The sequence below is a fragment of the Panthera uncia genome, assembly GCF_023721935.1.
Source record: "Panthera uncia isolate 11264 chromosome A3 unlocalized genomic scaffold, Puncia_PCG_1.0 HiC_scaffold_11, whole genome shotgun sequence".
Lineage (NCBI taxonomy): Eukaryota > Metazoa > Chordata > Mammalia > Carnivora > Felidae > Panthera > Panthera uncia.
Window position 1 is genome coordinate 37,951,846 of NW_026057578.1, and position 16,418 is coordinate 37,968,263.

Sequence of the window (16,418 nt, forward strand, 5' to 3'; positions counted from 1 at the left end):
AACCCTCAGTTTGTTCTCTGTATCCAAGAATCTCTTGTGGTTTGCCTTCCTCCTTCTCTGTTCATAACTATTTTTTCCCCTTCCCTTCCACCATGGTCTTCTGTTAAGTTTCTCAAGTTCCACATGTGAGTGAAAACATATGATATCTGTCTTCTCCGACCGACTTATTTCACTTAGGATACTACCTTCCAGTTCCATCCACATTGCTGCAAATGGCATGATCTCATTCTTTCTCATTGCCAAGTAGTGTCCCATTGTATATATAAACCACATCTTCTTTATCCATTCATCAGTTGATGGACATTTAGGCTCTTTTCATAACTTGGCTATTGTTGAAAGCCCATTCAGCCACCTTTAGAGACTAGCCTTCGACTTTATGCCTGCCAGCAGCCTCATTTTACTCAAAGCACTTGTGTCCACATTCTAGGCAAGAGAAAGGAGAAGAGAGAAAAGCAAATGGTAAACTGACTGCCTCCCACTCAGCAGTCTCATCCAGCACCTTCCACTTACACCTCATTGGGTAGAACTGTATCACACAGTTACTTCTAGAGGATGCTGGGAAATGTAGTTTTATCCAGGAACTTTGCCGCCTGAAACAAATACTGAAAAAACCCATATATGTATAGATATAGATACAGATATAGACATATAGATATAGATATAGATATAGATATAGATATAGATATAGATATAGATGATATAGATATAGGTAGATAGAATTAGGCAAATTGCAATATTTGCCACAATACTGCTCTCTGAGGCAAAATACATGGCTCCCATTTTATTATTTTATCAGTGTTAACATTTTATGATTACTTTGTTTTCTATTTTAGGTAAGAATTGTTATAAAATAACAGAGGGACAGGAGCTATGCACAAAGATGAGGAATGTCAAGCAGAAGCTATATAATTTGGCCGCTATAGATCACCTGCCTCAGCTGTTGAACAGTGAATGTGTATGAACCATATAATAGCATTAGTTCTTCTGTTCCTCTTTTTATTGGTAATCCCAGCTCTTAAATTACAGTTTCAGAGAGAACAATGCTATTGGAGCGGCAACACTGATTGAAGATCAGCTCAAAGACACATTGTGGGTAAAGAAATATTTTCTCAAACTAAGCAGACCTCTTCATGTCATGTGAGTTTAGGCAAAATGAATCCCGCAGCACCTTGGAAAGTATGGTGACATTTTCCTTTCTCAGTTCCTGGACTTTCCCAAGCTAATACCTTCACAAAAAGGTGTTTGCTTTTCTGAGTAAAACAAACTATTTAACATCTTTATTTTGAGATCCACCCTTCCTGAGAATCTTCACTTTGCTAGAATAACTTAAGGGGACACTCAGTGGGTGAGCTCATTGTTATAGATGGAGCGATGGCCATCAACCCAGACCTCTGGTGGAGCCTCTGCAAGGAAGATGTGCAGTGTGCTCCTAAGACAAGAGGAAGAAAAGGCTTTCTCCTGCACTGCTGGCAGATCCTGTCTGCTGCCTCCCACCCCAGATGCAAAAATCTAGATTTCCAAAATAATGGCCACTCCCAAATCTTGTTATTGATTGAATAGAGTGGAGTTTGATTTTATAGGAGGTGTTGTAAGACAACCTTCCCCAGGGCTTCCAGTTTCTGGAAATTTGGGAGCTTGCCCATTGCAGGGAGCCAAGGTTTCCAGTTAAATATGTTTTGATAAAGACACAAGGATAATTCAGATATTCAGAGATTGTGATTGGTGTTTCTTTATTACTTACAATCTTCCACATGCTTTACAAACACTGAACTTGTTTGGGGGGTGTGCAGGGGGATCGGGAAAAGATGGAGAAATGCCACAATTGTGTGCAGAACTCAAGCCAAAACATACTCTAGCCCCAATCTATTCCCGGCAGAGGAGCTTGTGGCCTGAGCTGGCCAGCCGATTGCCCTAACTCTAAACTTCTCTTTTTTTCTCATGTGTAGACAACAACCCAACTGAGTTGTCTTAACCATCCTGCTGGGACAGCATGGGACTGTTTTACATGGAGGATCATTGAGCCATGGAATGTTTAATGGGTTTCTTGGTTCGTGGCTAAACCAGGATCACTCTGTGGTGGTGTATCTCCTACCAAGAAAATTCCAGACTCAGAGCAAGAAACCATTCAGATTCAGTCCTTGGTTTTTCAGCCATCTAAGCAAAATGCCAAACAGCCTTTCCTATCTCTTCCTCTAAAATGTGAGTTTTAGGAGTAGAAAGTGTACTTCATCACAGGGTAAAGGAAAGAGAGCTCCATTTTTAACCCAGTTAAGCAGTATGTCCCAGTGACTACAACGAAGTTAGGGCTGGATTCGCAAGTGATTCCGGAAGCAATTGGCAAGCAAATCTTGGTCCCCTCTGAGACTTATACTCCCAAATCTGCTGCAAGAAATTCTCCATGAGAATCCAACTGTGTTCCCTAACACTGTTGCAGAAGTTTTAGGGTTGGGGATCCCAGAAGAAGAGCAAGGGAACAATGATAGAGAACTCATATTGAGGGAAGACTTAGCATGCTTCTCTCTCTCTCTCTCTCTCTCTCTCTCTCTCTCTCTCTCTCTTTCTGTCTCTCTCTCTCTCTCTCTCTCCCCCCTTCCCTCCCTTCCCCTCCCCTCCCCCACCCCCCTCTCCATGTGCTGGGCTCAGTCTCAGCATAATACATTTGGCCCTCATTGCACTGAGCAATGCTTGGGTATGCCAGGGCAACTCCCTTTGCAAGGATGTGCCAGGAGACAAAAACCATGGCAGAGAGGTGGCTGGAAAGGTGAACAAAGACACAGCCCTTGGCCACATTTCTTGAGCAAAAAGGGAGGGCAAGCAAAAACATGATGAGGAGCAGCCAGCTTCCCCGCTCTGTAACTCTATAACTGCAGGTTTTAAGGAGACAGAAGACAGGCTGTCTCAGAATTGCGCTTGGCCTCTTGGAACATTCACAAAGGTGGTCCCTGCACCAGCAAGTTTATTCCTCAGACCCATTCCTGTTTAAAGAGATACAGGAAAAATCCATTCCCTCAGGTTAGCTCTCTAAGAAGATATTTATCTGCTGCATGTGTTCCATCCCCTGGCCATTCTTGACCTTTGGTACTCAGAGTCAGGAGTGTTTTGATACCAGATGTAACCCTTTGGCTGGGTCAAAGGCACTGCGGTGGGGGCAGGGAGTGCGTGTGGAGACAGTGTGCTGGAATATACACTCCAAAACCCCAGAACATGCCCAAGAATAACAAAAGCATTAACCACTGACCCAAACGCTGGTGAAATTCTATCTCTACATCTCCCTTCACCAGTAAACATGAAAATGCCATCCCTGACGGGATGGAGGAAACCTCCAGTGAGAAGTCCAGGGAGAATGAGAGGAGAAGAAGGGCTGGTTTAGGAAAGAAGTCCAACAACGTCTACACCCTTCAATCACTAGAAAAATTTCCCCCAAAAGACAACAAAATAGAGACATTTTTTTACTAGCTGAGAGAAACAACAGATTTGCACTTTTCTTTGCAGAATAAAGACATTAAATTTCAAAGTGCCTTCTTGTCACTTTTCTTTTTCTATCCCTGTCTCTTCCTCCTCATCGCATGCCATCTTCCCTCCCTCACTCCATACCAGCCTCATTGGCCTTCTTTCTGTCTCTCACATGGGCCAAGTTCATCCCCAGCTCAGGACTGTCTTACTTACTGTTTCCTCTTTGAGAATGTTCCTTCCCCAGATTGTTGCAGGTGTTCAAGTCTCACCTTCCCAAGGAGGTTTTCCCCAGAAACCCATCAAATGTTGTCCCTGGCCACTATCATGTTCTTCTTCCTTCTTACCAGTCACCACCCTCTGATCTGATCTGTCATAGTAGTTGTACATATTAAAAGAATAGGGCCTATGTCTTGTTCATGGCTCTATCTCCTGTGCCTAGCATGTGGTTGACACTTGTTGACTGGATGGATGGATACATGGTTGCATGGATGGATAGGATGGGGAAACGCATAGGTGGATGGGTGGAGAGACGGATCGATGGATGGATCAATGGATGGATATATTCAATGATTTGACTCAAATATTTTATCCACTTTGGTCAGATCTTTTGTTCCATGGCCTGCACAGACTAAATGAGCTCTGGACACTGGGGCTATAACTAATGCCAGAGTGGTTAATTAATTGAAGCTGTGAGAAAGAAACCATAATTTGATTGCAGTTCTGAATGAACACCTCTTCTCCTTCAAAATAGCACTTTTGTGTTGATGTACTTCAATGGAATATATAGCCCTCAGAATATATAGCCCTCATTAGCCCTCAGAAAATTCCCAGGTAGCAGCCTGGGAATTGTTTCTTGATGATTTGGCGTTTTGAAGATGGAGTAAATAAACCAGGGGGAATGAAAATGAGTTGGAAATGCCATCCTGGTTTAATTCCAGCCACTGGAATTGTCTTTGCTCCGGAACTTAATGGACTGTTAAGGCTGGTATTTTTAAATCATGTGCCTCATATTCATTTATTCATTTGCTTGTCTGTTTGTTTCAGAATAACCTCCACGTGGAAACTGACTCTGCATCAGAAACCAGCTTTTCTCTCTCCAAAGAAGCACCAGGGGAGCATCTGGACCACCAGGCTGCACACCAACCCTTCCCCAGACAGCGATTCCGGCAAGACGCTGGGCACCCTTCCCTACAAAGAGATGGCCCCAGGTCCTTTCTCCTTGATCTACCAAACTTTCCAGATCTTTCCAAAGCTGATATAAATGGGCAGAATCCAAATATCCAGGTAATGCTAGAGGGTTGAAAGGTGGAAGAAAATGAAACAATCTGTCTCTTTGTGTCCTGACCTGATTCCAAAGCAACCACTGCCTTACCTCATTTTCCCCCTTAGCCCCTAATGAATCCTATTTATGATCATTTTATCTCTATGAGAACAGTGTTGTATTTCATCTATGTAACACCCTTGATTGTGAGAGGAACCATTATTTCATGAACCACTAAAAAAAGAAAACACCAATGACTACAATACATCCTGATTTCAGAGCTGTTGAATTGTAAAAACAAAACAAAATAAGATGCCCTGAAATTGATGAAATATGGTAGCTCTAGAAAAGGGCCCATCTAACACGTGGTTGCACTAGACAAATTATAGTAGGATTTCAAAAGTACTCAGGAAGGCCCTCTCACAAATGCCTCTTGGCTTGCCTTGGACACCAGCAACCCCCTCAGGAGGTGACAACACTTCAGTTGCTCTAAAATGTAAATGACTGATTTTTAAAAATGGATAAAAGAAAGGGAGGGGAGAACAGAAGTTCCTGGGAGAGAGATGAACCAGTACCACTAAGATGGGATGGGAAGAAGCTGAAGAGAATGGCAGGTTAGGGAAAAGGGTACCTGGGATTAAAAATAACTCATCTACACTGAAATAGAATGCTTTACAAAGCAAATCTTGATATGATTTGACTCTTCCAACACTCTCATGAAGGAGCTGAAGCACACATCATTTTCCATTATCAATAATGCAACAGGTACTCAGTAAGTTCCTATTTGGTTTGCCCAAGGTCATATGTCTAGTAAACAGTGGTTGCAGCTCAAATGTAGACTCTTGGGCTCCCAGAAGTACTCACCCTACAAATCCATGTTTCATAGACAAACTCCTAATTTTGAATTTTGCTTGTAATTCCTTCTGTGTCTTCCCAAAGATGGTAGCCATGATAACCAAGGAAGGCTCACCCACCCCTGGCAACCTAGTGCCTGTTGTAGCTCCTGTCCTCATTTGCCTGCTTCCATACTTTCAAGCTTTGTTCTCAATTCTTTTCATTTGGGGGAAGGGCAGCAATCTTGTATTCTTCCTATCTGCTTCAAATTCCAATTAGCTTACATGGCAGCAAGTTCCTGAACTTGACCTCATAGCTATTGATCCTTAATTAACTACCATTCTGTGCATGACACCACTTTAGATCAGATTTCCTTGGTCAGAGTTGTTTTGCTCATCATACCAGTGTCATAGTGGCTAAGAAATGTCACGGAGAATACACCTCCGTTAGAATGTTGACCAGCCCCTACTGTGTATAAAGTGCTGTGTTAGGTTATGGGAAATTAAGAAATGTAAGACCTTCTCCCTCCAGGAAATGACATGCATATGAAGGTCGCAGCTACCACTTAAGACAGTGCCAAAAGGATCATGGAGACAGAGGCGAGAGAAAAAAAAAATGCTATGTTCCATTGTGAACAGGTCTGCATAGATGGGAAGAAATAGGGCAGGATAATGTTGAGGGTCTAGAAGTGAACAGTGCTTTGGAGGTAATTCTTTGACAACTCATACACAGAAATCACATCATGCACCTCTTAACATTTCCAATGAGTCTTGTATTGTTCTAATTGATTAATTAGAAAAATAGGCCTTTTGCTCCACTCCTCTCTCTCCAGGAAGTGGCTGCATGGCTCTCTGCTAAAGAACAATCTGCACCACCACCTGAGGGAGGTGCAGATTGGCAAAAAAGGTGCAGACATCTCCTTACTGTTGCTCAACAGTGCTCCCCATCAGGCCTTTCTCTACAGGAAGTGATTTCTTCCTTTTTTATAGAATTTATGGTTTCAGGACCAGACTACCTTCACTCCAGGGGAGGTTAGGCCATGCTCCAAACAATTTTAGGTTTGTTGTGGCTCACCTTTTTATTCCCCCAGAGTGGGAAATGTACTATAGGGCTTAATGCTGAGGATTGAGCTATTAATGTAATAGATTTAAGAGTTTCTTAGGTAAGCCTACAAGAAAAGACCCAGATGCAGGCGAACTGAAGGCTACAGGGAAAGCGTCCTCTCACTGGAAGGTTACTAAGTGCATGGGGCTCTACCTAAGAACCAAATTTGGGGCAACACTTTCAAGTTCCCCCCTCCTTCTCTCCCAGATAAATCCATCAGTCTGGAAATCCCCAGACCTCACTTGGGCCTTTTTAAAACATGAACCTAAATGTCAGGGAAGAATAGTGGTTGAGATCCTTAGACCTGGGAAACCCAGATTACTTTTTCAAAAAGAAGGACAGGGCAGCCGCGAAGTGCATGATGGATCTGTGCATGAGGTCAATAGAACACCCAAGGTTACAATTCATTTTAAATCATCCTCAACTGTGTTGTTTGGCTGGATAGGAAGGAGAGAATGCTCTGGAACAGTTCCACTTAGCTTCCTGAGGTGAGGGGCTGCTGGAGTTGGTGGATGTGGAGAGAACTAGAATGAACCAAGGAGCAAAGAATAAATGGAGGTGAGTTATGAAAAGGCCAAACACCAGATTCTGGCAAAGCTTCTGGCACTTTCATAAAATGCAGCTTCCCTGTGCACTGTCAGAAAGGAATGACAGCAGAGATGGAAATTATTTGTTCTTGTGTCCTCTCAGACCCCAAGCCACCTGTTTACATAGACTTACCACAGGTGGAAAGAAACAATCAGTGCTTTGTTTTCACTCTGTCTTACCACCACCCCAGCTCAAGAACAAAAAGTTCTCCTTCAGGTGCTGCTTCTGAAAGGAATGCTTTAGAGCACAGGGTGGAAAGAGGCCAGGGCTGCTCTTTCAGGACCTCATACCTTTCTGAGTTGCCCTTTGGACAGCAAAGATCACCGTAACTCCCAAGAACATAGGTCTCCCCAAAGCTGCAAATATCAGGGCAGAATGAATTAAAAATTTAATGGTACTCTAGCCCAGATACTTGTAGAGTCCAAAGCCCATGAAGATTAAGCTACTACCACTTTTCTGTCCACTGCCTGAATGGGCCACTCCACTTCTGCTTTGTGCAATCCCCGTGTCTGTTAGCCTTCCTCAGGCACTAGAAAGGGGTGAGCAGCCTATGTTTTGTTGATCTGATGACCTGTTGGCCTGACAGAAAAGAAAATTAAGCCGTGTTTCTGGCCTCTTCTTTCTGGAAGACCACAAGGGTCACTCAGAAAGATTTCAAAGAAAGAACGAAGCAGCTGCCATCCCTGAGCGCCCCATCCTAGGTCTGCGTGTGAGTACACTAGCGCACATGCTCACACACACTCTCACACACACAGACACACACAGTGCCATCCCCTGCAGCCCCGTGCCCTGGTGGTCCTTTAAAAATGAGGTGCTTTCTAAAAGGGGGTGATGGTTTCTGTGCTGGCAGCCCTTGCCCCTTCCTTAAGAGCACTGCCCTTTTGTTGAAATGCACTGGTTTGACACGAGGCGGTTCAGCCAAGCAGACACCCAGGCCCACTGATCACCCAGGCCGTCAAAGCATTTTGTCTCTCTGGGGAGGAGAGTGAAGAAGGTGAAGGGCGCATCAGTGGGTCAGCTTCCGCTGCTAGGGCCCCTGGCCTTGTCTTCCCCCCTCCCCTGGCAACCTGCCCTTCACCCCCACACCTAGTTGTCCTGCTCTGAAGCCGGGGAGCTGAACAGGAATTTGATACCCTCTCTCTGAACAGCCCCCCCACCCAATCCAACCAGTGTCTGGAAGAGTTTCCCACGCTCCAGGACTAGGGTCTGCTGTCCCTCTTGCCAAATAGCCCACACCTTTGCAAAGTGATATTGCTGAGCCTGTACAAGCCTGTCACATCCCTCTTGGACCTCTTAACTTTTAGGAAGGGAAATCCTTTAAAAAGCCTGGATTTTTGGAGCTTTTTTCACCCCACCTCCACCCCACCCCTCCAAGCCAGGTGGGACTGGTTTAGGGCTGTGGAAGTGAGTGGGAAAAAGAAAAGACAACAATGTACAAATTAGAAAGAAAGAGCCTCAAACTCCTGAACACAATCTCCATATTAAATTTGAAACAATTCTAGAAGTTGGGTTTTGTTAAAAATAAATAAATAAATCATTCAGAAAGAAAGGAAATTCCCCCAGGACAAGTTAGACTTGAACTTTAGTATTGTTGGCTGGGTTTTTTGGTCTGCAGCTGATGGTCAGATAGCAAAGACAAAAGTCTCTAAAATAAACTCATTACTAGTCTTACTGCATCACTTCATTACCATAGTAGCTATTCACAAACAAATACTTCTCTTTTCTGGATCAAGCCGAAATTAGTATTCGTTTCAACCAATATACTTATTTCTTTTTTCCAATTGAGGGAGACTTAAAATAGTCATCCAATTCTTTTTTTTTTTTTTTTTTTTACTTGCAGACTTATTTACATGGTCATAGGCCTCTTGAGTGCCTTAAGATACAACCAGATGAGTTGGACAGGGCTACTACTTTTGATTTACCCTCCTCCTTTTTCTCTAAAATACTTTTGGAATGGCAGGTCTGACTGAGGAAGAAACAAGAAATTCTGTGCCCAAGACATGGGCCCACACAGCTATGTGGACAAGCCTATATTGTTAAGATTCTCATGGGAGCATGTTGTCCAGAACACTGAGCTGCATTGGATCAGGCATCACCATTGAATCTACCAGGCTTGGTCTCTATGTTTTCCTGCAGGTGACTTGACCTCTCTATGCCTCAGTGTCCTTATCTATAAAATGAGCGTGATAATATTACCCATGAGTACCTCTGTAGTACAATACTGAACAAAAGAAGGTTTGTTGTGGGAATTAAATGAGATCATCCACGTGAAGCACTTAACACAGAGACAGGTATATGGTAAGTGTCCCCAAATGGGTAGATTCAGGTTGGTGATGATAGTGGATTAAGATGACAGAGGAAACATGTATAAAATAACTGGGAATCAGGGGCATCTGGGTGGCTCTGTTGGTTAAGTCTGGCTCTTGATTTCAGCCCAGGTCATGATTTCACAGTTTGTGAGATCGAGCCCCACATAGGGCTCTGCACTGACATCACAGATTCTGCTTGGGTTTCTCTCTCTCCCTCTCTTTCTTCCCCTCCCCCACTTGCATTTTCTCTCTTTCTTTCTCTCTCTCTCTCTCTCTGAAAATAAATAGATAAACTTAAAAAAAAAAATAACTGGGAATCACAAGAACTAGTTTTGAGACCAGCTCTGCACGTTGCTGTTCCCCTCAGGAACTTGAATTCTCCAATCCAGTTTCTGTGCCTGAAATTCAGATCTAACTAGTGAAGAACAAGCAATAATGTTTGGGCAAGCACACTGCAAACCTCAAAGTACTAACCACAGTTACTGGTAACCGCTGGGTTACTGTAGTTGTGTTTTGGAGCATCGGTGAGTCTGAGAGGCAGAGATTATATACTTCCTTAGTCCATTTTGTGTTCTTTCTGCTGCATTTGTCATGGAAGGAGGGAGAGCATAATCTGGGACCTAACTCTTCACTGGAGATTATTTCCTTGTCTGGATGCTCTGTGCTCTTGAGGAAATCACTTCACCATACATGGTTCATTTTCCTGTCTGGGAAATACCAACCCACACCTGCCTAATCACCAGAGGTCTCCAGGCCTAGAGGACTGAGTTAAAAGATTCTAGAAGATTCTCCCGAGTTGAGAGGTCAAAGCTTATGTATTCGCAGAGTCATTAGTTTATTAACCAATAGACTGAGAAATGTGTTAGTTTCTCTATGAAAAGTGCTTTTCAGAGCAAGTTAATGTAAAGAGTTTGTTTCTAACAAATAACTATCAAGAGAAGGAAAGAAGCTGGTAGCACTTCATAGGATCTTATCCTCACTTCCCAATTTTGGTCAGAATTCCCCAAATCGACACTTATTTCGGACTTTTTTTTTTTTTTTGGAGCTGACAAGTTCCTGCCAGAAGTTGGACTTGGGTCTTTTAAAAGAGTTCTCTTTCTTGTACTGTCTTGATTCATGGTGTGGAAAAGTCCAGAAAAAATAAATATACTAAAGCACATAAATTATGCATATTAAGGAACAGAAAAGATAGTAAGGTCTAGCATCTTTTTTGGCTTGGAAATCTGCTATACTCCCAAATCTTCAGCCTGTCACATTGATTATTGTTTAAGGCATCTTTATCCACACATTCTTTGATGCTGAAGAACATGTAAATAAGAATGAGAGCAACAGGAAATATAAAACTAATCTCTGCCATCCAAGAAGCCACTGATCATGCTCATTAAGTTTCTTTAATTGGATGCCTATAAAATTTCAGGTTCAAGATTAGATTTCTTCTTCTGATATCAGTATGAGATTTCCACATTATTAACTGCAGGGAAGGGTGGGTTTAAGATTTATGTGTGTTTTTGTTTTTTTGTTTGTTTTGTTTTGTTTTTAATTCAGTTGGGGCTGTGGCCAGAAACTAAAGGGGAAAAAGAAACCTCTAAGCTGTTAAGATTCAGTCATCGATATGGTTTTTGGAGTAAATTCGCATTTTGCTACTTATTGCCTGGCCAGGCAACAAATCTATTTTGTTTGGACCTGAGCAACAGTTTGGGGGGAAAATCGTATTGACGGTAATAGCTTAAAACATGAAATTGTTTTTATTCCCAGCTTGGAGAAATTGCAGGGCACGTCTGCTTAGGCAATCCCTTCGACTCCAGTCTGAATACAAATGGAATACCAAAACCGTTGGGCACGTTCCCCCTTATCTTCTACCCAGAGACTGATTTCATTACCATAATTGCAGGCTTGCCTGGCTCTTGGCAGCTTCTCCCCTCTGAGACCCTTAATAGCCTTACAGATGATTGTTGCGGCTCAGTCGTTCAGTCTGTAGGCAGAGGGGAACGAGACTGCAGAAGAGAAAGGTTATGTCTCTGAAGGCTCAGCATTGCCCTGTCACTACCTGGCTCAGTTCTGCACCACCCAGCTGTGCATTCCAGGGGCACCTGTCCTCCCAGGGCTGCATGTGGGTCCCAGTCACTCTCCAGCAACCAGCCTTTGCAACAAACAGCAGTGATATAAGATGTATGAGGTATTCCTGTTCTTCTCTTCCCTTTTTTCCTTTCTGGAAGACTACTAAACATTCCATAACTATTTATTAATATGCAAGAGATGCTTACCAGGCTGGAGATGATGGTGGCATGGAATAAAGCCAATGATGCCCTTCTAGGTATCCCACACCAGAAAAAGATTCACTTGGCTTCCTGTAGCCCGAGGATACTCTGGGACTGATGGTCATACCCTTGACCTTGTGTCTGGACCACACAAGGCCATAGCCCAGGCCTACCATAGGCTGGGCAACCTCCTTGGAATGTCAAAGTGAGTAGAATTCAAACCTCCCCATTCCTAGTACACAAGGAAGGGGCTGTTTGTCTCAGAGATGGGCACACCCTGGTGCAATTTGGCAGAGCATCCCAGCAACTCTCTCAGATGTCGAGTTAGGGCAAAACTGGAAACGCATCTGCCCAGTACATCTTGCGCTGATTACTCGGAGCACATGTTTCTGATTCATTTGCACACAACTCATCCAGGGGGTGTTGCAAGGGCTATGTGATGGCCAAAGGAACCCAATGAGTCTTTTATTATATTTTTTTAAACAAGTTTCTCTACGTTGATTGTCTCTCAGAGCCAAGAAACTCCATTCTTCCAGCCCCGTGACTTCAAAACTAGGCTCTGTACATCCAAGAGCAAGTTCTAACCTTGGCTCTGGGATTATCTGCTCTGACCCTCAGGGTCAGTTGAGGAGTGCACGCAGGGTCTGGATGTGGGATGGGTGAAAGTCACAATTGCGGCTCTTGAGGACCGTGTGCTCACACCTCTACACAACCTGTGGCGGCCAGTCCCCACCAGCCTCTGTGGCCTTCTTGCCCCCCTATTTGCATGAGGGGACAGTACTTCTATTACCTTTTGAGAGTCAGTGTCACAAAGTTGTTGAGAGCATGGGCTTTAGGGCTAGACAGTTTGCATCTGCCACTCACTCTCTGTGTGACCTTCGACAAGTTGTTAACTTCTCTGCAAAAAGCTAACCTGTTGCTGTCTAGCAACCAAAATTTAACAGCTTGAAGTGATGATCCTGGATTGCCCACAGTCCTGTGGGTTAGGCATTTGAACAGGGCTCAGCCAAAAGAGCTTGTCTCTGGTCCACATGGTATTGACTGTGGTAACCCAACTGGGCTGGAGCATCCAAGATGGCCTTACTCACATGACTGGGGCCCTGGAGCTGGCCATTGGCTGAAGTACCTCAGCTCTCTGCTAAGTGGCCTCTCTCTTCACTATGTGTAAGGCTTCCTTACCTTGTGGTAGGAACATTCCAAGAGAATGAAAATGGAAGCTGCAAGACCTCATGAGGCTTGTCACAGCGTCACTCCTATCATATTCTACTGAACAAAGTGAGTCACAAGACTGGGCCAGAATAAAAGGGAGAGGAAATAACCTCCACTTCTTAATACAAAGATGGGATGAATTGCTGAGGCCATCTTTTCAGATAGTCAACCATAGGGGCCAATCAGTAGTACCAACTTTATTCGGTTATTATGAGGATTAAATAAATTAATATATGTAGAACACGTAAAACAGTGCCTGGTTACAGATTTAGTACTCAAGAAGTGTTTGGTTTTATTATAATTATTCTTGTGTCACCTTAAAAACACATATAGTACATGTTTACTTCTTGAATTAAAGACTTCCCAGCAATGTAGTCATCAGAAAATCAGGAACCCTAGTGATGAACTGTCTCCTCACAACCTGAGGCCCATGTACATCAGTTCTGTCTGGTCATATGGTTCATTTGGGCCATTCCTGGGTGTTTTCCATTCCGTATCGCCATGTGGTCTCAGCTTTCCTCCATGAGGGACACAGCCATCATTTCCCTCTACTCTCTTAGACTTTCTTCTGAGGGTACCTAGTTTGGAGACTGTCAACTCCTCATTGACTCTGCCCTGTTCTGAATTCTTCAGGTCACCATAGAGGTGGTGGATGGTCCTGACTCTGAAGCAGATAAAGATCAGCATCCAGAGAATAAGCCCAGCTGGTCAGTCCCGTCCCCTGACTGGAGGGCCTGGTGGCAGAGGTCCTTGTCCCTGACAAGGGCCAACAGCGGGGACCAAGACTATAAGTACGACAGTACCTCAGACGACAGCAACTTCCTCAACCCCCCCAGGGGGTGGGACCGTCCAGCCCCAGGCCACCGGACTTTTGAAACCAAAGACCAGCCAGAATATGGTGAGTTTACCACCCAGCGATCTAAAATTGATGGGGAGAATAAATGAGGATGATGAGGCCTAATGGACACGGAGCCAAGCAAAACCCAGTTTACAGTATGTGGTTTTTGGTCTTCATAAAGACTTTGTTCCACAGAAGCCCCAAGGAGGCACCAGCAGCCACATTTTTCTGGAAAGCCTATAATTTTTAAATCATACCAATTATCCTAGGAGAGAATTTTTTTTTTATTTATTTATTTTTTTTTAGTTACGGATCTTTGGCATTCTGCTTTTTTTCCCAAAAAAGTTTTATTTCTAAAAGTGAAGATAGCACCAAATTAACTTCCTTGCATATTTTACTGAAAAATTCATACTAAAAATCAATTTAGTAAAAAGGGATGTGTCCAGTTGCCTCTGTTGACCAGGCAACCATGTTATGTTTGACATTGGCAGTGGAGCAGCCCTTGGGAATCCACATGAATATGTGCTTCACAGGTTGTCAAAGTAAGGCTCCCCCACGAATAAATGTGAAGACCCCAAGTTGGGATTTCTAGTTTCTCATGTTTTTAGAGTAGGAGAAGTGAGGTAACAAACAACTTACAAATTCAGTGATTTAAATAATAAAAATCATGGTTCACTTGAGTCGGAGTGGGAGACAGTGGGGGAAACTCAGCTCCGCTCAGTCATTCAGGGATCCAGGCTTCTTCCATGTTGGAGCTCGGCAAACCATCAGGACCTGAGTTATGCTCCTTGGCTGGCAGCCAAGGGGACAGGGGGAGCCTAGAAAAGGCACTCATGATCTTAACCCCTCAGCCTGGAGATGATACACATCACATCTGCTTAGCACACCACCACACCACATTCTGTTGGTGACACGTAGTCATATGGCCCACATAGATGCAAGGAAAGCTGGGAAACACATCTCATGTGTGCAAAAAGAGAAAATGAAACAGACCTGGCAAGGCTTTGTGGGGAATCAGGCAATCTGCCTCATGTTATGAGAATATCTGATATCTTACAAATTCACCCATCGTGACAGTGTTCTTGTGGCTTCACCATCTGCAGCCTTAGGAACAAATGCTATACAATGGAGATGATTTGTCTCACACCATTGCCTTCTCACCCTTACCTCCATTTCTCAGTAGTAAGACCAGTTGTGTATTGGAGAGTCGTTTCTGCTGCTAATAGATGATAGCAGGCAACTTCCAAAGCAGGAAGACCTTTTCTGAAGATCATGCATTGTGTCTGCCACCATGCTAGGCTCCGGGAATCCAAAAGTTAGAAAGACATGGGTCTTCCCTAATGAGGATCTCACCGTCTGTGGATAAGGGAGAAAACTTAAGTGAGAGAGGAAAACAGTGCCATGGCAAAGATACACATCAAATACTAGGGTAGCAGAAAGAGAACTCCCATATTCTTTCCAGCCAGGAGGCTTCTCAAACCTTCCCCCTTTTCTGGAAGAAGTCCAATTTATCTGTTTCTAAGAGAAAGGACTGGGAATAATCATCAACGTTTATATAGCACTCCCCATGCACCAGTCCCACTTCATGGAATCTCACATATATTAGCTTATTTAATCAGCAATTTGAGGCAGATACCCCATTTTACAGATGGAAAAACTGAAGGCTAGAGAAGTTAAATAATTTGACTTGAAGGGTCAAGACCTAGGATTCATCTCAGGCGGTCCGAGTCCAGGATCTGTTCTCTTAACCATTGTGTTATTCTACCTCTCTAGGGAATAAAACATAGCACATCCTTTAGGACAATAGAAATGGATGCTTAGATTAGAAGATAGAAATGAGGGGAAAAGTCCCATGGTGTTGAGCAAGAGAAACACAGAGGATCCCTGGGTGCCAGTCTGACATGTCACCACTGGTTTTTGGGTTAAGCTGTTTGCTCAGCACATACAGAACATTGTTTCAAAGAATGGAGCTCAGACCCTCCACATCAGAATCCCTTGGTTGCATGTTTAAAAATGCCAATCCTTGGGGCACCTGGGTGGCTCAGTCAGTTTGGTGCCTGACTTTGTCTCAGGTCATGATCTCGCCTTTCAGAGTTCAAGCCCCATGTTGGGCTCTGTGCTGACAGCTAGGAGCCTGGGACCTGTTTCAGATTCTGTGTCTTCCCCTCTCTCTCTGCCCCTTCCCTGCTCACACTCTGTCTCTCTCAAAAATACACATAAAAAAAAAATGAAAATAAAATGCCAATCCTGGTCCCAGCCCCATCTCTCTCTATACCAACATTCCTCAAAGTGTAAACCCCAAATCCGCTGCATCAACATCACCTGAGACTGTGATGGGAATGCAGATCTTCAGGCCCCAACCCCAGGCCTATTGAATAAGACACTCTGGGGTGGGGTCCCCAAAATCTGTGTTTGAACAGGCCTTCTGGAGGTTCTGGTACACTGAGCACCACTATCCCAGAGCAATGGTTCTCAGCCTTGGTTGCTCATTATACTCACCCCAGCAATTTTTTAAAGTCAATGCCGAGACTTGTCTTCAGACCAGTTATATTGGGATCTCTCGG

The 16,418-nt window shown here is 43.8% G+C and overlaps 1 protein-coding gene across 1 annotated transcript in view; it reads left to right on the forward strand.

The window, feature by feature from the left end:
• The window catches only part of ISM1 (isthmin 1), a 74,854-nt gene that overhangs the window by 42,678 nt on the left and 15,758 nt on the right, over positions 1-16,418 (forward strand). Inside the window, exons 2-3 of the mRNA XM_049651144.1 lie at positions 4,498-4,737; positions 13,650-13,914. Of these exons, the coding sequence (XP_049507101.1) occupies positions 4,498-4,737; positions 13,650-13,914 (505 nt within the window). The remainder of the gene's footprint in view (positions 1-4,497; positions 4,738-13,649; positions 13,915-16,418) is intronic.